Source organism: Phyllobates terribilis, unplaced genomic scaffold (genome assembly GCF_046119375.1).
Source record: "Phyllobates terribilis strain yellow unplaced genomic scaffold, ASM4611937v1 Scaffold_8__6_contigs__length_399053987, whole genome shotgun sequence".
NCBI lineage: Eukaryota > Metazoa > Chordata > Amphibia > Anura > Dendrobatidae > Phyllobates > Phyllobates terribilis.
In genome coordinates this window covers 148,906,351-148,931,343 of record NW_027362768.1, presented here as the reverse complement: position 1 = coordinate 148,931,343, position 24,993 = coordinate 148,906,351, and the positions used below count along the sequence as shown (strand labels likewise).

At 40.3% G+C, this 24,993-nt stretch overlaps 1 protein-coding gene across 7 annotated transcripts in view; it reads left to right on the top strand.

Annotated features, from left to right (window-relative positions):
- ELAVL4 (ELAV like RNA binding protein 4) overlaps positions 1–24,993 on the top strand; it is a 151,675-nt gene that overhangs the window by 94,484 nt on the left and 32,198 nt on the right. For 5 of the 7 annotated variants that reach the window (XM_073643503.1, XM_073643502.1, XM_073643501.1 and 2 more), the window contains exons 3-4: positions 1,650–1,736; positions 23,142–23,245. In XM_073643503.1, coding sequence (XP_073499604.1) covers positions 1,650–1,736; positions 23,142–23,245 — 191 coding nt within the window. The remainder of the gene's footprint in view (positions 1–1,649; positions 1,737–23,141; positions 23,246–24,993) is intronic. The other 2 variants (XM_073643507.1, XM_073643504.1) reach the window with 1 other exon arrangement.

The window sequence follows — 24,993 nt, the reverse complement described above, 5'->3', positions numbered from 1 at the left end:
TAGCTATGAGTAACACACTAGTCCTACACGTTTCGAGCATTAAGGCTCTTAATCATAGCTATGATTAACACTAGTCCTACACGTTTCGAGCATTAAGGCTCTTAATCATAGCTATGATTAACACACTAGTCCTACGCGTTTCAAGCACTAAGTCTCTTAATCATAGCTTTGATTAACACACAATTCCTACGCGTTTCGCGCATTAAGGCTCTTAATCATAGCTATGATTAACACACTAGTCCTATGCGTTTCGAGCACTAAGGCTCTTAATTATAGCTATGATTAACCCACTAGACCTATGTGTTTCGAGCACTAAGCCTCTTAATCATAGCTATGATTAACACACTAGTCCTACGCGTTTAGAGCAGTAAGGATCTTAATCATAGCTATGATTAACACACTAGTCCTACGCGTTTCGAGCATCAAATCTCTTAATCATAGGTATGATTGACACACTAGTCCTACGTGTTTTGAACATTAAGGTTCTTAATCATAGCTACAGTATGATTAACACACTAGGACTACGTGTTTCAAGCACTAAGGCAAGAGCCTTACTGCTTGAATCGTGTAGACATAGTGTGTTTATTCTTACTTTCTTCTTACTTTTTACCTTTTGATATTTTAATACTTACTAATAAATAATGTTTTTATAGTTCTTTCCATTGCGGTTGCTGGATGCCTTCCTTCCTTCAACCTGAGAATGTATCCGACCAAGCCACAAAGGAGACTAGTTGAAAAGGCCGGTCCCTGGCGGCTTCTCCCCCTGTTCCTCTTGAGGGACTAGCCTCTATATATGGCGAGACCTGACTTCATTAGCAGTGGGCTGGGAGAAGCCGCCGGGGGCCGGCCTTTTCAACTAGTCTCCCTGCTGGCTTTTAAAGCATATCTTTTTCTGATATTCCACAATGTTTCAGAGACAAACATACCTGGTTAAAGCATAAAGGCAGTGCCTGATGCTTCCCCGTGGTTCGGGGAACATGTATCCACTTTCAGGTTCCCTTTAAATGTCACTCTTCTCCTGCATCTGTCATTGTTTTCTTTTGTTCCTGCGCCTCTCCGTTCCTGAGTTATGGCGTCCTCAAGTCTTGTTAGCCAAGTGGGTGTGGTGTTCAAGGACACTCCCACATAGAAGACCTGAGGACTACACCCCCTTGGAAAAATTAGGATTAGATGTACATACAGGAAGAAAGGACTATAGCTCTGGAATAGAGTGGCGCAAGAAGAAAAGAAAAACAATGCCAAACTCAGGAAAACAGAGACATTTACATTAGGTAATAAAATATATATTTATGGCAAGTGATGAGTCCTTTTAAATTTGATGTAATTTTATTAAGAGTCTTCCACCATCAATAAGAAGCAGGGCTAAGCTAACCTTATTATTACACATGGTCAACCTTACATTGACACCTGAAGGTAAAGTCTAGAAATGCTAAGTATGATAAGTATTAATTAAAGAGAGAATGTATATGATGGTTTTCCTGTAATATACGCTATTGTTATATTTTAGATTCTCCTGTATTTCTGGAGGAGGATTATGCTCCCAAGTGTTCATATTGTGCATGCATGAAATATATATTAATAATATATACACTAAATATACCAAGCTGTAACTGTTATTGGGCCCTATTCACTAAGGATTTTTGCCATAGGCCCACATTTGGAGGAACACTTGAAGGATTTAGCTACTGGCACAAAATGGAAATCCCTTACTGAAGAGGGCCCTATCTTTGGGAAAGGTCAGTAGTGTTTGTTACTGCTTTTTAATACAATCTAGCTTGGTGACGGAGGGGTCTACAATGTACGACACATTGAAGGCTCCTTGCACTCAGGGCCGTTATGTGAATGTGATACTAAATTCGAGCATTTCATTATATTCGTAGTGAACTTCTATTGGCTATGACTTACATTTTGTTTACTTGCTCGTAGCTTGGCGATGCTCAATGCCAAAAGATATCTCCACCCAAATTTTGTCCCTTTTTCATTCCCTGAAAGCCAAAAAAGTGGGGCATCAAAAAAGTCTGAATGACGCCACTGGATCTCCACAAGATTGTGCAAATACATTGGGGTCCCTGAATGAATAATTACTCATTTTCTTTAATTTAGTTAGGAATTTATATGAAATACTGTAATCTGACTAATCTTCTACCCATTTTTCTGGTCAAATACTGGGATCTAAGGGGTAAGGTTTCTCCTTGTGGAGAGTGACATGCCAGGTCTGGCACTCCACATGTCACTCTCCACAAGGAGAAACGTTACCCCTTAGATGCCAGTCTCAGCCTCTCACCCAGCCAAATCAGATCTCATGATTTGTACTGATGAGGGGCAGCACCCCGAAACACCATGTCTACAAATGGAGATTCTGATTTGGCTTTTATCCTAAGTCCTATGGCAAGGCTTGTTAAAGGGTCGATAATGACTTTTAGGATTGCTACTTCCAATAGGTGGTGCAAAACTTCAAGTCCTCTTCCTCTCTGAAGAGACAATTTGCATATTTAATTTCCCAGGGGAGCATGCAAGGCATTTAAGTCTCCTCATACTGGCATGCTAGACCTGGCATGTCACTCTCCACAAGGAGAGACTTTACCCTTTATATCCCAGTCTTAGCCTCTCACCCAGCCAAATCAGAATTCATACTTTGTACTGATGAGGGACAATACCCCAAAACATCGTGTCTACAAATTGAGATTCTGATTTGGCTTTTATCCTAAGTCAAATTTCAGGGCACGTTAAAGGGTTGATTGTGACTTGTAGAATTGCTACTTCCAATAGGTGGCGCTAGAGTTCAAGTCCTCTTCCTCTCTGAAGAGACAATTTGCACACTGATCAAACACTAAAATGTTCACATGTTTAGTCCCAACTCAGCAAGTTATCACCTATCCAATGGGCTTGTTCAGATGGCTGTAATAATCGGACAAGTGCTATCCGTCCTTTTGACAGATAGCACTCGTCCCCATGTTATCTTATGGGGCTTGTTATGACTGCCAAAGCACATTCACACGGATAGCGTACAAACCTGGAAGACAAATACCTGAACCTGACAGGTCCCTGTTCAGACTAGATAAAGCCCTTCTCTGACCCTGGTCTGTCCCTGACTGACTGCGGAGGTTGGCACCCTAAGATAACGCAAAGGCGCCCCCACTTTACAGGGCCTTACCCTGAATCAGGGTCCTAGAATCGCTAGAATAGCAGTTCCCTAAAGAATAAAGGAATCACACTCAAAACAACTGCAGCCAACACAAACTACAGCAAAGTGAATGAATCCAACAAAGTCTATCACCACCAGGAACACAGGTATTTAAAGCTGCACCCAAAAGGTGATAGGACAGACAAACATAGTAAATGAAAAACACCTGTTACTCAAAATCGACAGAACAAAGATAACAGAACTAAAACACCCAAAGAAAAGGTGTATCTGTTGTGGCTCAGCGGAAAGAGACGCCGACCAGAGAACACAGGATCAAGGGTTTGAATTCAGAAGCATGATGGGGCCAAACACATGTCTGATTTTTTTTCCTCTGACAGACTTTGTCCAAGGAAAAAAAAATTGCTAGAGTTTGATCTGATATTCGGATCGCACTTAAGCATGCAAATCAATGAGAAAATATTGGACTGCACTCAGATGACATTTGATTGCAGCCCAATTTCCGGCGCCTCGCAGAATGGAGAAGATAGAGAAATTATTTTCTTCATCTTCTCCTCACAGTGTTCTCCGATTCTCTTATCCAAGAGAATCGGAGCACACTGCAATTACACTTTGATCAAACTCTGATCAGAGTGAAATTTGCATAACCGTCCTGATTCTCTCAGATCTGAGAATATACGTTCCTCTGTACTTATCCTATGGTAGGTGATAACTTGCTAATCTTTGGGGGCCAGACCTCTAGGTTTCTTACTGATCCCGAGAACTGGATTCTGAAATTGTCTATTGGACTTACTGAGATACCCAATTTCTGTATTCAACTGTTAGGGCTCGCTCACACGAGTGTATAAATAGGACTAGTGCTATCCGATGTTTTCTCGAACAGCACTCGGACCATTGTTATTCTAGGCGGCAGGGCAGATTTGCGGGGTTTTTTTCATGCTGATTCAGCATGAGCAAAAAGTCACAGCATGCTGCAATTTGCAGCGCAAATCAGATGGCACGCACCCATTCAAGTATATGAGTGCATGGAAATGATCAGACTGCACTCGGATAACATCTGAGTGCAGTCCGATTTCCGCACACTGACAGATCGGAGAAGATGTAGAAATGTTGTTCTCCATCTTCTTACAGTGCACTCCGATTCTCACATCCAAGAGAACCGGATCACACTATGCTGACACTCTGAGCAAACTCTGATCAGTGTCATTTGTATAATTGGCCCGATTTTCTCAGATGAGAGAACCTTCAGCCGTCTGCACAAGCCCTTAGTCCCAAAAGTGATGAATAGAGTGGAGCATAGGCTCTATTCGAATATGGCATTTCAGAGCCCAAAACATGCATTTTTTTTTACTCCTAAACCAAAAATCAATGCATGTCTTTGCAAAGAAAGACCCGAAAACTGGCTTTGTCAGTTCTTAGGCACCCAAAAGCTTCCTTCGCTCCTTGTTTTTTTATGGCTTTTCTTGACAATACAAGCTTTTAACACTCATTTTTATAAAGCACAATTTGAAAAAATCTGGGGGGAAAAAACGTTCTGTTTGTACTGCATTTTATATCTTCTTATTTTCTTATAGCCAACATCTGCTGCAATGAAAAAACACCCAGCAAACACGCAGAAAAAAATGCACCAAGTAATGCAATTTTATTGCAAAAAAAGCACAATGTAAAAAATACTCTTAGGCCATGTTACCACGTGGCGTAAACACTGTATTTTTTTATTTTTTTTTGCTGCATTTTTTCCTGCAGGTGTCCGCACCAAAATTTTCAATACCTATCTGTTTCCATTATGCATTTTTTGCTACATTTTTATATGCTTTTTGGTGCAGATTTGAAGAAGCATTTTTTTATGCGTTTATTGGTACAGAAACATTGGGACTCTGCACTCAAAAACGCACATGCCTTTTTTTTTCAGGATCCCCACAGAAACCTATAGCGAAAAAAACACACCAAAAACACATAGTTAAGCAACAGCTTTAGGCCACGGCCCCACTATCAGTATTTGGTCAGTATTTGGTCAGTATTTTTTCTCCGGAGCGGGAGACAAAACCAGGAGTGGGTGATAAATCCAGAGTTGGTGACTTGTTTCTATTATACATTTTCTCTGATTGTTCTTCACTTGTTTTGGCTCCCACTCCTGAGAAAAAATACTGACCGAATACTGATAGTGGGGCCGTGGCCTTAAACACATAGTGGGCACGAGCTTTTATAAAATTCCCAACATCTTGCTTGAACTGCAACAGATTATTAGCACATAAAAAAACACATTGGAAAAAACACATCATTGGGCTAAGTTCACACGCTCAGTATTTGGTCAGTATTTTACATCAGTATTTGTAAGCCAAAACCAGGAGAGGAACAATCAGAGGAAAAGAATAATAGAAACACGTCACCACTTCTGTATTTATCACCCAGTCCTGGTTTTGGCTTACAAATACTGATGCAAAATACTGACAGTAGGGCCGTGGCCTAAGGCTATGCTCACACAAGCGTATATTGTCTCATCCGACAATTATGCAAATCATTCTCTGATCAGAGTGTGATCAAAATAGGATCCGATTCTCTCGTAGATGGAGAAAAATATTTTTCCATCTTCTCCATTCTGTCAGTCAGTGGAAATCGGACTGCACTTAATGTCATCCGAGTGCAGTCCGATGTTTTCCACTGACTCATTGACTTGAATGGCCGAGTGCGATCCGAATATCATATCAAACTTGTGCATGCTGCAATTTTTTTCCCCGGACTTGCTCTGTCCGAGTGAAAAATCTGACATGTGCACTGCCCTATAGAATTACATTGGTCCGAGTGTGATCCTATCTTTTGTCGGATCGCGCTCGGACTGATAATACAGTCTTCTGCACGAGCCCCTAGCGCTACATGGAACATGGCCTTAGGCCACATTCACACGTTCAGTACTTGGTCAGTATTTTACATCAGTATTTGTAAGGCCAAAACCAGGAGTGGGTGATAAATACAGAAGTGGTGACGTGTTTCTATTATACTTTTCTTCTGATTGTTCCACTCCTGGTTTTGGCTTACAAATACTGATGTAAAATACTGACCAAATACTGAACGTGTGAGCGTGGCCGAAATTTGGCTGTTGGTTAATGGGAATACATGAATAGTCTAATGGGGCTGTCTCTATGTCTCCTATCGTGGAGTGCCGTTCTCCTTTAATTCATGAGCATGCACAGGAAAGGATAGAATAGATGATTAGGCATTATCCTGTACAGATCTGCTTGATTGGCTTAAGTATGTGCCTGGACTGATCTCTGCTCCGTCCTCTTCCTGCATGTTCTACATAACTACATTTGATGCGATGTGGAAGTTGCTGTTACTTTTAATCAGTATAATTAATAATTATTTTTCCTAAGCAGAGCAGTTCTATTAGAAGTCAGTATCATACACTGTTACACTGTGCCAAAACATAATAAAAATATATTATATGTCTTTTTTTTATAACGCAACCCATAAATTTAGAATGAGCTAATGACTTCAATGAGACCTAAGGTCTTATGTGTGTGTTATGCATGAGCAATATGTTTTTATTTTGCTTTTTGTCCTTTTATTTATTTTACTATTCTTTTGTTTCAATGTTTTTATTTTGCTTTTTAGCCTTTTATTTACTAAATAAAAGGCTAAAAAGCAAAATAAAAACACTGAAACAAAAGAATAATAAAATAAAAAAGGACAAAAAGCAAAATATTAACATATTGAAACAAAAGGATAATAATTTACTATCCTTTTATTTCAATATGTTTTTATTTTGCTTTTTGTCCTTTTATTTAGTTTATTATCCTTTTTTGTTTTTGTTTTTATTTTTTTTTGTCCTTTTATTTATTGTATTATTCTTTTGTTTCAATATGTTTTTATTTTGCTTTTTGTCCTTTTATTTAGTTTATTATCCTTTTGTTTCAATATGTTTTTATTTTGCTTTTTGTCCTTTTATTTAGTTTATTATCCTTTTGTTTTTGTTTTTATTTTTTTTTGTCCTTTTATTTATTGTATTATTCTTTTGTTTCAATGTGTTTTTATTTTACTTTTTGATCTTTTGTTTATTTTATTATTCTTTAGTATCAATATGTTTTACTTTGCTTTTTGTCCTTTTCTTTATTTAGTTTGTCTTTTCTTTCTTACCTCTAGCATTAGTTTCATATATGTTAGCCTTAGTTCATACTCGTGTAAAGATCCATTTCCCAATAAAAATCAACAAATCCTCACAGACCCAAATGATACAATGGTGGCTGTCAGATTTATGCTATTTTTGACTCAATAATAGCTGTACAGACCTTGCAAAAATTGCCATCAAAATATCAAAAGCCCCTGTGTTAGAAACCTAACAGTGATAGTTTAAAGCTGGCCGGTCAACAGGTTAAAAGTGGCAAGGTTTTGCTCATATTTTGTTCCTGCTGCTCCCCTGTGTATTCCGCATTCTACACTTTTCTTATAATCCACCACATGGTTTCAGTGATATAGACCTTTTCATATAGTGATAAATTTTATGGTCTTTACAAGGGAGCGTGGCAACCAGAGTTCCCTGAGGGTGTGTCTGTAGGCTAATCTGTAGACACACCCCCTTGGTAAAAAAAAACATAAAAAATAGAACTTCATAAAAAGGCCCTGATCTCTAGATGGTGGATTTAAAAAAAAAAAAGACAAAAAAAAATAGAATACTCGGGGAGCATCAGGAATAAAATAAGAGCAAAAACTGGTCACTCTTGACCTGGTGATGGGTCCTCTTTAAGCAGAGCCTCATGACCTTCATGAACGCATTGTCCATACTTGACTGGATAGGTTGGCCTCACCCAAGTTCATTTATGGGACCCTCTGAAAACAACTGTGTTTTGGGGGGTTATATAAATAACCATTCGTTCTAAATTTTTCATTGTCCTATTACAATTAATTGGATTAGTCCTTCTACCAATGGTCCTTCTACACCAACCGCAACTACGGATGTAGCAAACATTAACTTGGAATGTGATACTTTAAGCGCCATGATCCTGCAGACCTTAGCTTCAATGGCTTGTGCTGTCATAAATGTCAAGTTCAGGTTCACGGCCTTATATTATGTAGAATGCTGAGCTTCAAGTTAACACTTGTTACATTTGTATATCTCCTGTTGGTACAGCACTTTAATTAAAAATCTGCAGCTTTAAGATTTTAGACTATTTTAGATGTTGGTTTTAAAATATAAAACTGTTTGGAAAGTACTATTTCTCCTCGCAGAGAATCAGCTGGTGTAAGGAGTCCTACAGGCTAGGCACGCTGGGAAAAGTATGCAAAATAGCTCTTGACCTTTTACCAGTCTATGTGTCTGTAAGACTCTCAATGCCACCTGGGACTCGGCAAAGACAAGTAGAACTTTCTTCTAAGAGCTGTTTCAACCAGCCATCCAAAACCCCACTCTGCACTGATGAGGAGGAAAAAAACCTCTGAAATGGCTGTCTACAGATGGTGCCTCAGTCGTGGTTCTATTATGGGTTGAATATTGGACACTTTCAGATGGTACTAAAGACAAAGAGGGGATTTCTTCAACGCCTTCTGGCATAAAATGCTTTTAAATGTCATAAAATTGTTGCTCAAAAATTGTGTGACTTTTGGCATTTTCACAACAGTTTGAAGCAGCTCTGTCAAAAAGACGAAGCTGGAGAGGAGCCGGGATGGGAAGGGGCTTGGCTCCCTCGTCAAACTCTGTAAAAGTGTCTGCGATTTGGACTCCAGAATTGCTACTCCAGTCCTTGACTTGAGTAGAATTTTTGGCGAAGTGCACGGATGCAGCAAATTTATTTAGTGGTGTGCGCCTGTTTGGTGTATCATACTCAAGAGAGCCCTTTATTAAGAGAGGCACTAGTCTTAACATATCACCCCCCCCCCCCCAGTTTTCATTCTTCAATAAAAATTACAGTACATAATATATATTAAGAATGAATCAGTTTTGAGTGTATCAAATCCATTTCACAAAATTCGCAAATTCTAGTGAATCCAAATTTATGGAAATATGGAAATTCAATTTGCAAGAATGCAGCAAAATGCCAGTCAATTGGCCACCATTTTACTGTCTTCATTCACCCTGTGAAAGGTTTAATAGGCAATAAGGAATCAAATTTACCTACCCCTCGTCTGTCCCTGCTGCCAGAGCTTCCGGTGGCTCCTCCATTTCCTATGCCCCCACTCCGCTCCTGCACCAGTCTACTCTTCATTGGACCTTGATGCACGTTCTGATGTCACAACATCATGACATGCCCTGCCCTGTGTGACCGCATGGGGTGACAAACATTCTGACATTATGATGTCAAAATATGCATCAAGACATAGCGGACGAAAAATGAAGAGGAGGCTGGCGCCGTAGCGAAGCATGGGCCTAGGATTCCAGCAGAGGACTGGCGATGAGCTGCACAGGTGACGGACTAGGCGAGCATGACTTTTTTTTGTTTTTTTATCCTCATTCCGTCTAGTATGCTTTAGGGTTGGGAGACCTCAGAGCGTAATAAATGGCCTTTTTTATCACTACTGGGGCTGAATTTCAATTTTGACAGATTTGCTCATCTCTGCATATATATTGACATTGTATGCAGTGTGCATTGTCAACGTGTCTCTCAATACATCTGACTATTGCAAAAACCTAGGTTGACCAAATCAGGTTAAGTCATATAGAACACGTTTGATGATACAGCATAGCAGTAAAAATACAGAACGGGTCATTTTTCTCCCACCCTTTGTCCCCGGTCAGCAGGACTGATATAAGACCTAATATTACTCAGATACATTGGGTGAAGTGTGCGCAAGTCACGTTTTCCAGCATTTGCTTTTATCCGTGTGATGAGTCGAATGCTGAGAGCCACCAGTCTGCTGCCGGTGACATTGGACAAGGACTGTGTGTTATCAGCAGAATACAAGGGAGCGGCAGAATGAATCTGAGTCTGCTGTCTCTGCGTTAGAGCAGGGTTATTTTTACCGTTTGATCCCTGTGGATTGCATTATTTTAACCTTAGAATTACACTGCTGACTCTTCTCTATGCACATCTGCTGCCGCCGCCTTCTGCACGGCATAGGGCTTGCATTATTCATGAGAGAGGCTTCCATTTGTGCAGCAGGAATCCAGTAATAGCCACTGTGCAATATACGTCCTGCGCCTATAGAAATGCACACAGGCCATACTGCTCATGTACAGCCATACTCATATTGTGTTTTACTATACATAGGCGTGTACTGAAATATATACTGAACATATGCAGACAATAGGTGACACATGTTAAAAGGCTAACAGACTATAGCATCACTGGAGAAAGGATGCCCGAAAGACACAGCTATGACCTTACAAATCTAACAAATCTCAAGAGATTATCCATTGTATGAACAGTACCATATAACTTCTGCGTCATAAGAGTCTTAAAAGTAATATGACCATTTTTTTTATTTTATTTTGTGTTGATTAATTTACTCCTTATGAAAGTTTGAGTTTTGTTTTTCTGATACAGAGCTCCAAATTCCCTGCATAGACAGTTAAATTATAAAAAAAAATTCTGCATACAGTACAACCACTAGAGGGAGCCTTGGAGCTAATTGTGTACTGGGTTCAATGTAAAAACAGAATTCATAAAGTCTCCCTCTAGTGGCAGCTTGAAATATATCACTTAAGTGGCTGTTGTCATCTTCTTTTCTTCAAAGGTGCACTGCTCCCCTGCTGCTTAGGTTCCTGATTGCTGGGGGTGGTGCGATCTTGAAGATTGACAGTTCTGACCAGCACCATTGTCATGGTGCTGGCCCAAACTGAGCGCTCTCTCAGGCGGCTAGAAAAGGCAGCTTTGCCTCTGCAGCTGAGAGAAACACAGGTACACTCAATTTGGCTGGCGATCTGGCCAGTTTCAAAGCTGGACTTGCAGGCCATGAACCACTGAGCCTGCAACCAGCGCACACTCATTGCTTAGGCACCCAGCCACTCTTAGGCCTGCAGAGGTGACCGGTAACCTAGACAATGAGCTGTGCACAATACAATAAAAAAATTCCTCCATTCTCGAAAAGACACCATTTTTTAATCAGAGGTAAATTGCAAAGTTGCTTGTTTTACAAGCATTTTGCAATTGTAACCATGTAAGATCTTGAGACAAGTTCTATTATACAGGCAATTTGAAGGTCTTTATCAAGAAAAAGGACGTCCAACCTATGGACACATCTTGGATGAATTTGCCATTTTTTTGCAAATTTATTACATATTGTGGGAGCTAAAAATGTTACCATGTTAAAAAAATTGACATTTCCTTTAAATGAGTTTAATAATTGCTCCATAAAAAGAACCTTGTGAAAATGCAATGTCTGCGCTAGCAAAAAAAGCTAAAACAGCCTCCTTTGTTTAGGACATGAGTTTAACAGCTTAGTGTCCTCAACTACATATGTGTCCACCCTTACCTTTCTTTGGATTTGGTTGAGAACTCATTATACAAAATTCATACATCATTGTGACATGCTAGCAAAACCCTTAACAAAGACTTATTACAACCACTGGTTGGTCACATATAGACACATATAGCATAAACATCACCCAACAGAGTTTTGTAGCCTCTTCTACAGGGGAAATACTATTAAAAAAAATTATTTAAATGGTGAAATTAACCCCCAAATGTCTTTTATGACTTTATAGGGGGTACAATGTGTGAAATAAATAAATAAATACATAATTTAAAAAAGTAGATACAAAAAAAATTAAGAAAGCCCCCTGTCCCCATCTAAAAAAAAACGTGTCAAATAAATAAAAATAATTGTAACCGGAAAGGGAATCAAATTTTCAAATGTATTTCAGTGGTCTTTTGCAGCCATATAAAATAATTGATTTTCCCACTGCTATCGCTCGATATTGGCAAAAAAAGGCAGTATGAAAATAACTTAAAAATTAGGCACTACTTATCAGGAAAAAGATGCAAAAATGATTTGAATATCCAAATGAGAACATTTTTTTACAGCTCTTTAAACTGCATGTGCGAAAAGAAAACAAAAAATGTGCCTGGTCAGGAATGAGAGTAAATGACATTGTCTTCAAGCGGTTAAAAAATATTGTGATATGAAGAATAAAAAACATTGCCATTTTTTTTTAAATACAAGTAATGGCCACCATACACATGAAATGGCTGCCGGTTAAATGATGCCATGTCTCTCATGCACGGAGCGCTCGTTCAGGCGCTCCTGTATGAGAATGCTGCCAACAGACATCTCTACTAGTGGCTTATCTCCCAAAGAACAAAGTAATCGTTAGTCTGAATTCGGACATGATCGACATCTCCCCGATGGTGAGTTGGCCGGTTCCCCCATACACATTAAGACTCGTGCAGATGACTGTATTTTGTCAAGTGCGAAAACATCAGATTCAACTCGGACCAGTGTTAGTTTATGGGGCCGTGCACATGTCCGCTTTTTTTCTCAAAGTCAATCAACGGAAAAAATTGCAACATGACAGAGTTTGATCTGATATTCATATCCCACTTGGCTATGCAAGTAAATGAGTCCATGGAAAACATCGGACTGCACTCGGATGACATCTGAGTGCAGTCCGATTTACACGAACTGACAGAATGGAGGAGATGAAGGCATTATTCTTTTCTCTATCTTCTCCTCATCTGAGAGAATTGTATCCCACTATGACCAGACTTTGATCTGAGTGTGATTAGCATAATCAACCCAGTTCTCTCAGATGAGAGGATATACGGTTGTCTGCACCAGCCCTTCGAGTGTCTTCTGAACCCGTCAATATTGGCAGACGTGGCTGACATTAGCTTAATGTGTATGGGGGTCTTAACACAAAATCCTGATTTAAACAATAGGTCATTCTCAGATGATACATTCTCTATAAGAAAGGAGACATCCTATGTAAAGTTCCATGGAATAAATGGCGCTATAATAATAATCTGTATGTTGACCTGGCTGGATCTTTGGCCACAGATTAAATTCATATAGAATTGTTAGATCATATTTTCTACGACAAAATAGACCCTTGTGACTCTATTGGGATGAAGGGTGGTTCTAGTGTAGAAAAACGTCTTGCCCAGTACGGCCCAGTACGGCCATCCTTATAGACAGTTTATAGACCTCAGTACCAGTGTCCTTGAGAAGGTTATCTGCTGACAGCATCCCATTTTTGAGTAATGATTGCCCAACCAGAACAATATATCTTAAGGTTGGTTGGATTTGACACGTTTCATTCTCTCCTCAATCAAACAACACAGGCCCCGACCACCGACCTCAGCGCTGACGATCTGGCCAATTATTTCAAAGAAAAAATTGACCATATCCGACAGGAAATTTTCTCCCAATCCCCAAATGTTATGCATGCTCCCCCCAGCCACATTGTATCCTGCTCATTTTCTGACTTCGAACCAGTCACGGAAGATGAAGTGATCAGGCTCCTTGCATCTTCTCGCCCTACCACCTGCACCAGTGACCCTATTCCCTCACATCTCCTTCAGTCCCTTGCTCCAGCTGTCACCACTCACCTAACTAAAATTTTCAACCTTTCCCTCTCATCTGGTATCTTTCCCTCTTCTTTTAAACACGCCAGCATACAACCATTACTTAAAAAACCATCCCTCGACCAGAACTACACGGCCAACTACAGACCTGTTTCCAATCTTCCCTTTATCTCTAAACTCCTGGAACGCCTGGTCCATTCCCGTCTAATCCGCTATCTCTCAGACAACTCTCTTCTTGACCCTTTACAATCTGGTTTCCGCTCTTTACATTCTACTGAAACTGCCCTCACTAAAGTCTCGAATGATCTATTAACAGCTAAATCTAATGGTCACTACTCCCTGCTGATTCTCCTGGATCTCTCTGCAGCATTCGACACTGTGGATCACCAGCTCCTCCTCACTATGCTCCGCTCTATCGGCCTCAAGGACACTGTTCTCTCCTGGTTCTCCTCCTACCTCTCTGACCGCTCCTTCTCTGTGTCTTTTGCCGGCTCCTCCTCCTCCCTACTTCCTCTTACTGTCGGGGTTCCTCAAGGATCAGTCCTAGGCCCCCTCCTCTTCTCTCTATACACTGCCCCTATTGGACAAACAATCAGTAGATTCGGTTTTCAGTACCATCTCTATGCTGATGACACCCAATTATACACCTCTGCTCCGGACATCACCCCTGCATTACTACAAAAGACCAGTGATTGTCTTTCTGCTGTGTCTAACACTATGTCCTCCCTCTACCTAAAACTGAATCTGTCAAAAACTGAACTACTCGTCTTTCCTCCCTCCACTAACCTACCTGTGCCCGATATTGCCATTTCCATTTGTGGCTCAACCATAACTCCCCAGCAACAAGCCCGCTGTCTTGGGGTCATTTTTGATTCAGATCTTTCTTTCACTCCTCACATCAAATCACTCGCTCGTTCATGTCATCTACACCTCAAAAACATCTCAAGAATCAGGACTTTTCTCACCTTTGACTCAGCAAAAACTCTTACTGTAGCTCTTATTCATTCTCGTCTTGACTATTGCAACGCTCTACTAATCGGTCTCCCTCTTACTAAACTCTCCCCTCTCTAATCCGTCCTGAATGCAGCAGCCAGGATCATATTCCTCGCCAACCGCTACACCGATGCCTCTTCCCTGTGCCAGTCATTGCATTGGTTGCCCATCCAATATAGAGTTCATTTTAAACTTATCACGCTTACCCACAAAGCGCTCCATGCTTCAGTACCCCCCTACATCTCCTCCCTTGTCTCAGTCTACCACCCTACACGTGCCCTCTGTTCTGCAAATGACTTGAAACTAAAATCCTCCATAATCCGAACTTCCCACTCCCGTCTCCAAGATTTCTCGCGTGCTGTGCCAATTCTCTGGAATGCACTACCCAGGACAGTTCGATTAATTCCCAATACCCACAGTTTCAAGCGAACCCTAAAAACACATTTCTTTAGACTGGCGTATCACCTAAACACACTCTGTCCATCCCAGCTTTCCCCCATATTAAAATCTTCTTCAACCTCGGGTTCAAACCAACCATGCACATAAAAGCCTCTGTCAGGACTGCACACATACTGGCTGGCGACCAGTCCATGTATTATAATTTATCCTATTCAGTATATCAAGGCTGCATTATACAATATATGTACTTTTTACCTTTTGTGTCTCCCCCACTTCCTCATAGACTGTAAGCTCGCGAGCAGGGCCCTCACTCCTTTCGATATGAGATATGCTTATTCTGTATTGTCTGTATAAGTCCCCCCTAAAATTTGTAAAGTGCTGCGGAATATGTTGGCGCTATAAAAATAAACTTATTATTATTATTATTATTATGTTGGATGCCACTACATGTTGTTTTTTCTTTTGTTAATTTCTTGGTTTAGGTTAAAACGTAGGTGGCATCACAGGGGCATAAATACGTATTTCTGATCTTTGCGCATTGGCGGTGTTATAATAGCATAGTCACCTTCAAATAACAATAGAGTAATCATTTTTTATCCTGCACATCCTGCAACGTTCACCAGATGCACGGTTTTATCTCTATGAATGCCTATTTTGCCTTTCGTGTTTTCTTTGTGTTGCCCTTGGATACCAAGCTACAATTCAATTCAATAGACCCGAGCACAAGGAGAATCGAGTTTCGGAATAATTTGGCTTCATAATGTTAATGTATGATTGAGGTGCATGGAAGAAGGATGGAAACGTAGAACATTGTATATAGCAGAAGATACTAATGTTTATGTTATGTGGAAGATGTCAGTAAAGCTGCAAATAATAAGCTCAACAATAGATCAGTTTAAGATTTGGCATGATCGGCCGTGTTTACTAAAATTACATGAGAGAGAATTTTATTTTGGGGAATAGGCCGTATTATCAGTTTTATCATAAGTAATACTTTGTTGCCCATGGCGACCAATCACGGTGCAGCTTTCATTTTGCCAGAGCAGTATAAGAAATGAAAGTTGAGCTCCGATTGGTTGTTATAGGCCACCATAAATTTATCAAACTAGTGAAGCTTATGGGCTCCGATTGAAAAATTTCCCCCCAACTATCATGGGTCTTTAAGAATACTGGTCTTCTCACATAAGCCAATGGGACCTTTTGGGTCCATCTAGGCTCCAGGGCCCAGTTACATCCCTAATAAATGCATTCTCAGAGAAAAGCTGTGTTTGTTGCCCTTGGTGACCAATCACAGTATGGCTTTCATTTTAGCAGAGCTGTATTAGAAATGAAAGCCGAGCTCTGATTGGTTGGTATGAACAACAATGGATTTATCAAAATAGTGTAAAAGAAAAACTGTTCTTGTTGCCCGAGGCGACCAATCATAGTGCAATTTTCATTTTAGCAGAGCTGTTTTAAAAATGATAGCCCATCTCTGATTGGTTGCTATGGACAACAAAGACTGTTTTGGTAAATGGGGCCTACAGTATTCTCTGGGGAAATGTTTTGTAGTCATGCTCATAAGAGCGGTCATGTTGGGTGCTGAAGTCTATCTGTATAGGGTTTAGTCTGGGGTGGACATATCACTGGTGCAACCTGTGCAACTGCACAGGGGCCAAGGAGTCAGGGGCCACATCCACCTCCAAAATGGGTGGAATTGTATGTTATGATGAGCTATTTGGCCTATATATTGTTCATGTACAGGGGCTCTCTTCTGTCTGTGTCCGCCAGTGGGTGTAGTAGGAGTTAATCATGGTTGGACTGTGTTGGACAGCGTAGACTTCATGCGTAGAGCATGAAAGAGTTGTATTATGTTCATTTTCATTGATTGATTCTATGTGGACTGGAAAATAAAATTGCATAACAGTTATATAATGTGGTCAGAGCATGTTGGGAGGTGTAGTTGGACATTGTAGTCGCATTGTGTTTTGGTCATGTATAGTGGTCTGGTCACTTTAGGTGGTGTAGTGTCCTATATGGTGGGCCTCGAAAACAGAACCCTGCTGCCCTTGACTACAAGAAATGCTGGTAGTCCAACTGTCCGTCTATGATCATATCCAGTAGTCACTTACAATGCGCCCCACACTTCTGTTTAACCCCTACCTATCCCTAACCCTTGCACTTCACTTCTGTTTAACCCCTACCTATCCCTAACCCTTGCTCTACACTGCTGAAGCTCAGTAACTCCATGTAAAGTGATTTCGGTACACAATGACATATTGTTTTGCTGATGTACTCCTGTTGGCATATTTTTCGTGTCAATTTCCACAATCTTTTCATAACCCTCTCCCGACCATCTGCAACAATGATGTGGTTGTCTATTTATGTTCTTTTTATACCTTGGTGAGTTTTGGTGTTTTGCGCTTTTTTTTTGTTTGTACCACATTCACCTTTGAATTTTGAAGTCTATTTTATATGTGTTCTCGCCTTTGTTTGTTGTTAGTTGGCTGAGTCTAAAGTTTCCAGATATTTTCACTTGATTCCTCATTTGCGAGTTTTCAAAAAGTCACAAAATTTGTTGTAAATGTAATCTAGTCCCTCTCCTGGAGTTATTTTATACACTCCAGGTATTTTGGCACAATTTTTGGAGCAATTTTTCAAAACTTACGACTTTTTGCACAACAAAGGTTAAAGAAAGAAAAAGAGCATTTTTTACTTCACTCAAAATTCATGAACAGTGTGCGCTATTTTGAAGAATTTACCGCAAAAAAAAAAACAACAACAAATACCATAAGATAAAATAAGAAATGATTTTAAAAGAAAATCTGCAAATGATGAATCGGGGTCTATGTGTACACAGTCCTCCCCTATCACAATTTGCCATGTTTGACATATACGCAGCACTACTGCCCTTTGAAGAGAACCTTCCGACTGGCAGGATGACAATGATGGGCCTCATTCATTTTTTACACCATTCTGATAAAATGGAAGCTGGGCTCTGATTCATTGCTAAGGGCAATAAAGACAGTTTTAATACATTTCTTATGAATGAATCCTGATAAGCTTCATCGGTATGAAATAGGGGGCAGTCTTTTGGTGGGCCAAACTTTATAAATCAACTATAAGTAATTTATATTGTCTAAGGCATCATACAGACATACGTTTTTTTTTTTTATTCGGTAGGAGAAGCTTGGAATTTTTATTTTTCCTGCAGAAAAAAACGAATGCCACATTGATGAGTGTGGAAATTGACACACGGGCCAAAAACGTATAAATTTTGGATCAAGTACACTGACGAAAAATGAACCAATTTTTTCCTCTTATGCAAAAAACAAGAAACGGATATCTGAATGAGTCCTATTAGAATTGGTGCGAATAAATTCGCATGTCCCATTCCATGGGCCACAACAGTGGTCTTTGACCACGGGACAGGTGAAGAACTACCGCCTCTTACCGTCCGGCGTCTGTGGCTCTTCTTTCGATGTAATTGTTACCACGCGGTACACATGTGACATTACGCCAGGCCGACTAATTATCAGAGCAGCAGACTCTTCAAGGTAGGAGGTGGTTCACGTCTCCTGTCCACCGGTAATAAAACACGGTCACAGCTGATGGAATGGAATAAATTTGCACCAACTCTTGTCCTAATGGCTATGTTCGGTTGTCTGGGCATATTGAGAGATTCGGAGTTTTAGGTCTGCATAGCATGTAATAAAATTGTATTGCATTTACGTCCAGTGATCCGGGCATGTTGGGAGTCGTAGCATTGTGTATACAGAGTATAATAAAATAGTACCATGATAATATTGTACAGTATAGACTTTTGTATTCAGCGGATATCACATTTTGCACATTTTTTACCCAAGAGAAATAAAACTATTGTTTCCTTACTAAGCGGAAATAGCTGCAGTTCGTTTTAGAAATCATGCTTCACTGCCGAGACCCAATTTCCTATTTCTTAGACCAGGAAGAGATTATGGTTATTTCTGAACACAAGAACATATCGAGCTGCAATTGTTACTTGCACAAAAGCAAAAAGCATAAACTTCTCTAGTCTTCAAAAGCACAAAAAAGAGTATAATTTATTCAACTTTTTCGAAACATCAATGTCCTTTTATAGCAATAAAACTGAAATATTCCAATTATTTTTTTTAACATGAATCCATGTTTATTTTTATTATGGCTCCGCAAGCGGTAGACATTTAGGGCACTTGTTACTTTTTTTTAGCATATTGTAGGGTATACTATCCCAGCAACTTAGTGGTCAAACATTTAGGCTGTAACATAGATTTTGTGATGAATCTGGATTGTGAGCGGACGTCGCAGCTCATTGCTTAGTTATGGCGACAGAGAGAGAGAGAGACATAAAACACTCAACAAATAGTACAGATTATGTGTGACAGCACAGCAGTCACACATAATCACACACATAATCACACATGGTTACCATCCGTTTACTCACAGCCAAAATATATATATGTGTATGGTATATATACACTAGAGTATCACTAAGGCTGTACTTGCATTAAAGAGCTTGAAAAAGATTGGATACAGTCCTAGGAGACCTCAGAGTGTTACACACATCTTTTCAGGGCAATTGAAGTGCTTGAGATTCACGCCTAATAGATTTGCTTAGAATAGAATGTTTGGAAAAGTCCAAAACATTTGCTCCTTTCTATTATAAAGCCGGGCCCTTTAGTTTGCAAAACTAGGGGTGCCGACAGCTACTGCGTGAAACTATGACATCTGCAATGAGAAGTTATTGGATATGAGTAACAGTTCTCATTTGCACAATTATTTTAATCAGCCATTTATATGTTGGCAGTAACTTATTTCACTAAACTGGATTTTTAATCACATCCTATGTAAGAGTATGCACAGGAAAAGACAAGTTGCCAGCCATTAGTTGCTACGGAGGAGGGTGCTGAAACCTGTAGGCTGTAGTGGGAACTGTTGATGCTGAATGTGAAGAGAACTGGGCAGTGAATACTTATTTTAATACAGATAAATTATAGACCTGTTATTCTTATAAGTGGGTAGTGACTGGGTTGTTATTCTTCCATAGGCTTTAAAATTCCTCTCCGCAGACCAAGTTAAAAATTAGGTTATTTTTCAATGTCCAGCTGAAAACAGAATATTTGGTACCTCTGCACCTTCTTTCAGATTCTGACAACTGTTTGTGGTACCTACTAGAACCAGCCAAGAAAATGCAGCAAATCTAGTGAACCGTAGACACTTACATTTTACCAGTTTATTATCCTTTGGGCAGGTGCAGACGACCAACCCTATGTTCTCCATTATGCTAATCAGACTCTGATCAGGGTTTGATCAGAATTTGTTCAGACTGGGATCTGTTTTTCTCAGATGTGCAGAATTAAAAAAAAGTAAGTTTCTCCATCTTCTCCTTTCAGTCTGTCCATGAAAAATCGGACTGCACTCGGACCACACTTGGTCCAAGGAAAATATTGGACATGTGCGCCACCTCATTCAACAGCTTTGGTCCAAGTGTGATCCGATGTTTTGACGGATCTCACTCAAACTGAAACTACGGTCGTCTGCACGAGCCCTTAAAGAGGATCTCATTATATCATTTACAAGACAGATGAAACAGGATAAAGCACTTTATTACTGGGTGAGTCAGCTGACCAATTCAAACAAGCACAAACACCTAGAGACCTAACTATGGCATAGCACGTTCCCCATGTGATTAGTGCCAGTAAGTGCAATATGATTTAGAAAGGATAAAGCTCTTTTACTCCAACTGGTGGAAAATCATGTTTGGCGCCTGTCCTCAAAAAATCCCTACATGCAAATCCATATGGATCTGCATATATAGATTTGCAGCCCAAAATCTTAGTTATTAGTCTTAAAGAATATGTCAGCAGGTTTTTGCTACCTCATCTGAGAGCAGCCTGATGTAGGCAAAGAGAAGCTGAATCCAAGGATGTATCACTTAGATTACTGTGACACAATCAGAGTTTTTAGATTTAGTAATGAAGCAGAGCTGAAAAGCTAGCCCTGCCCCCACCAGGCCCTGTATATACAGTGTCCATAGACAGTGAGATGCCTATCACAGAAGGGGGTGTGTTGGACCAAGGCTTACAGGACTAGCTAGTCATAGGAATGATAAGCTACTGGTGCCAAAACAAACATTATAAGCAAACAAAACCTGAGCTTCAAAAGAGAGGCATCCCTGAAATCTGTGTTTTAACCCCTACCTCATACTGTCTTCAGATTACATAGCAAAAACCTGCTGACAGTTTCCCTTTAAATTTATAAGAGAAACAGTTCTGCACTCTCTCTATCAGCAAACGTTACTAAATGGTTTCTGCAGCTGCTCTCTTCTGCCGATTTGGGTGTGGACACTTCTACACATTATATGGTTGGCACAATTATCAAGGCATCCATCCAATACCCAGCAGGCATTGTGCACATTGCCTATTCTAATAAGTAGGACACATGGACAATGCCTGTTGTACGCAATACTGTCTGGTCTGGCACCTGCGTCTCCCCATGCTTAATGTCAGATAAGGCAGAAGAACTGCTGCAGAAACTCTTAAATGCTGATGGTATATGTGAAGGTTTGATCACCACATCCTATACCTAGGTTTCATGTCCTACCAGACTCCCCCCATCCTTCCATTAAGCATGCAATAGGCAACTCTGGTTACCCGCCCAACTACAAGTAGAGGATTGTATAGTTGGTGCTTTTAGACCATGAATTCTGCATTAGAGATGAGCAGTCTTATGAAATTTGAATTTGACAGATTTTGGCAAAAATAGGATTTATAGCCAATCAATTCACTATAAATTGCAAGTGCTGTTAAATCTGCAATTGCCCAGAAAACACTTGTATGATCTGAGGTCTCCTAGGATTGTACTGAACACTTTTCAAGCTCTTTAAACTCAGCCTTAGTAATGTCAAAGTGTCAACATATATAGCTGTGGAATCCTACAAAAAACTGTACCAGAGAACCACATATAGCAAAACCATAGAAAATTTATTAATCATAGAAATACAAAAAAGAATACATTAAAAACTGATAAAAAAAGTGTGAAACCATAGAATGACACCACAACCCCACAAAAAAAAGTATGTAGCAGGAGGTAAATCAAAATTCATATACATACAGGTTTAAACCAAACAATGCTCCATGATGGTAATATATAAATGAAATAAATTATATAATATCAGAAAGCATACATAGCTCAAATACCCTAGAGACATTAGGAGCATATCTAAATGACTAATAGCAAAAAGAAATGCTCATGTTATAAGTGACATTACCTCCTGCAGGATGTGGTGCCCGGCCCCGACGCGTGTTTCGGTGTACTGCCTTCTGGCTTTGGGTATATGGATGCTAGCCTTTTGTCACTGCTGTCCTGTCACGCACTAATTGTAGGGTTTATTTGGTGTTTTAAAGTTTCTTTCCTTATCTCTATTATGAAGCTTGTAGCTGTGATGTCCTTTCTTCATGCAGATTGACTGGAAAATAGCGGCTTCATTCCTTACCTCAGCTTTTATATAGGGTATGATAGTCCCTCCTGATTGGTTGTGCTATAACATGTGATATGATAGCTGCAAGGCCTTTTGGGGGAACCCATACAACTGCATCTGTAGTCATGTGAACCTTCTCTCGCTCATGCAATCTTTTGCTTTGTGGAAAATGGTGGTGGGTATTTTTGGGGAGATTCACACGATTCAAATCACAAGTTGTTCGATTGTACCCTTTCCAGTGAATTTTCTAAAATTCTACACAAATTTACTAATTTATAGTTCATCTTTATTTAGTATTTTCCTTACTATTTAAGAGTATGACTTTGGTAGAATTCATTGCTTTGACTATGCGATCATAGTGCCTCGGGCCAGCTTTCCTGCCACAAACCAATAAATGTCATTAAAACCAGAAAACCTTCTTCTACTAAATACATTAAAGACCTTAGTCCTCGCTAATTTTACATGACAGGTTGAAATGTTTATCTTTTCAAATAATTTCACATTTTCCTCCTAAAAAGATTCAGTGTGTAGCTTTCCAGCTTCTGTTCTGTCATACCAAAAAAAGTCCTTTGACCTTCATAGCTTAGTTGACCTTGGCGAAGATCATTTCTATGTAAATCATGTTCCGACTGATAAGACGATTGGTCCCTAATTTGCTGTTTCTTTTCTCATCTAGGGCAGAGCCTAGGATATGGATTTGTTAATTACATTGATCCAAAGGATGCAGAAAAAGCCATTAACACTTTAAATGGACTCAGACTACAAACCAAAACCATCAAGGTGAGGATATTTTTATGCCATTTAAAATAAATAAAGGTGTGCTGACAGCTTTGCTGAAATCTTGTTTTAGTTAATCCTTTGCCATCAATTTAGAGGGTGCAATTGCATCCTCTACACCATACATGTCAAACTCTGGCCCGTGGGCCAAATCTGGCCCACAGGTTGGTTTTATTTGGCCCACGACATCAGAACCACCACCCCTATGTGGGACCATTATTCTGCATGGAGGACTATGTGGGGCCCATTATTCTGTATGGTGGACTATATGAGGCCATTATTCTGTATGGAGGACTATGTGGGGCCCATTATTCTGTATGGAGGACTATGTGGGGCCCATTATTCTGTATGGAGAACTATGTGGGGTCCATTATACTGTATGGAGCACTGTGGGGCCCATTATTCTGTATGGAGGACTATGTGGGCCCATTACACTGTATGGAGGACTATGTGGGGCCCATTATTCTGTATGGAGGACTATGTGGGGCCCATTATTCTGTATGGAGGATTATGTGGGGCCCATTATTCTGTATGGAGGATTATGTGGGTCCCATTATTCTGTATGGAGGACTATGTGGGGCCATTATTCTGTATGGAGGACTATGTGGGGCACATTATTCTGTATGGAGGACTATGTGGGGTCTATTATACTGTATGGAGCACTATGTGGGGCCCATTATTCTGTATGGAGGACTATGTGGGCCCATTACACTGTATGGAGGACCATGTGGGGCCCATTACACTGTATGGAGGACTATGTGGGGCCCATTAATCTGTATGGAGGACTATGTGGGGCTCATTAGTCTGTATGGAGGATTATGTGGGGCCTATTATTCTGTATGGAGGATTATGTGGGGCCCATTATTCTGTATGGAGGACTATGTGGGGCCCATTATTCTGTATGGAGGACTATGTGGCGCCCATTATTCTGTATGGTGGACTATATGAGGCCATTATACTGTATGGAGAATTATGTGGGGCCCATTATTTTGCATGGAGGACTATGTGGGGCCCATTGTTCTGCATTGAAGACTATGTGGGGCCCATTATTCTGCACGGAGGACTATGTGGGGCCCATTATTCTGTATGGAGAACTATGTGGGGCCCATTATGCTGTATGGAACACTATGTGGGGCCCATTATTCTGTATGGAGGACTATGTGGGCCCATTACACTGTATGGAGGACTATGTGGGGCCCATTATTCTGTATGGAGGACTATGTGGGGCCCATTATTCTGTATGGAGGACTATGTGGGGCCCATTATTCTGTATGGAGGACTATGTGGGGCCCATTATTCTGTATGGAGGACTATGTGGGGCCCATTATTCTGTATGGAGGACTATGTGGGGCCCATTATTCTGTATGGAGGACTATGTGGGGCCCATTATTCTGTATGGAGGACTATGTGGGGCCCATTATTCTGTATGGAGGACTAAGTGGGGCTCATTAGTCTCTATGGAGGATTATGTGGGGCCCATTATTCTGTATGGAGGACTATGTGGGGCCCATTATTCTGTATGGAGGACTATGTGGGGCCCATTACACTGTATGGAGGACTATGTGGGGCCCATTATTCTGTATGGAGGACTATGTGGGGCCCATTATTCTGTATGGAGGACTAAGTGGGGCTCATTAGTCTGTATGGAGGATTATGTGGGGCCTATTATTCTGTATGGAGGATTATGTGGGGCCCATTATTCTGTTTGGAGGACTATGTGGGGCCATTATTCTGTATGGAGGACTATGTGG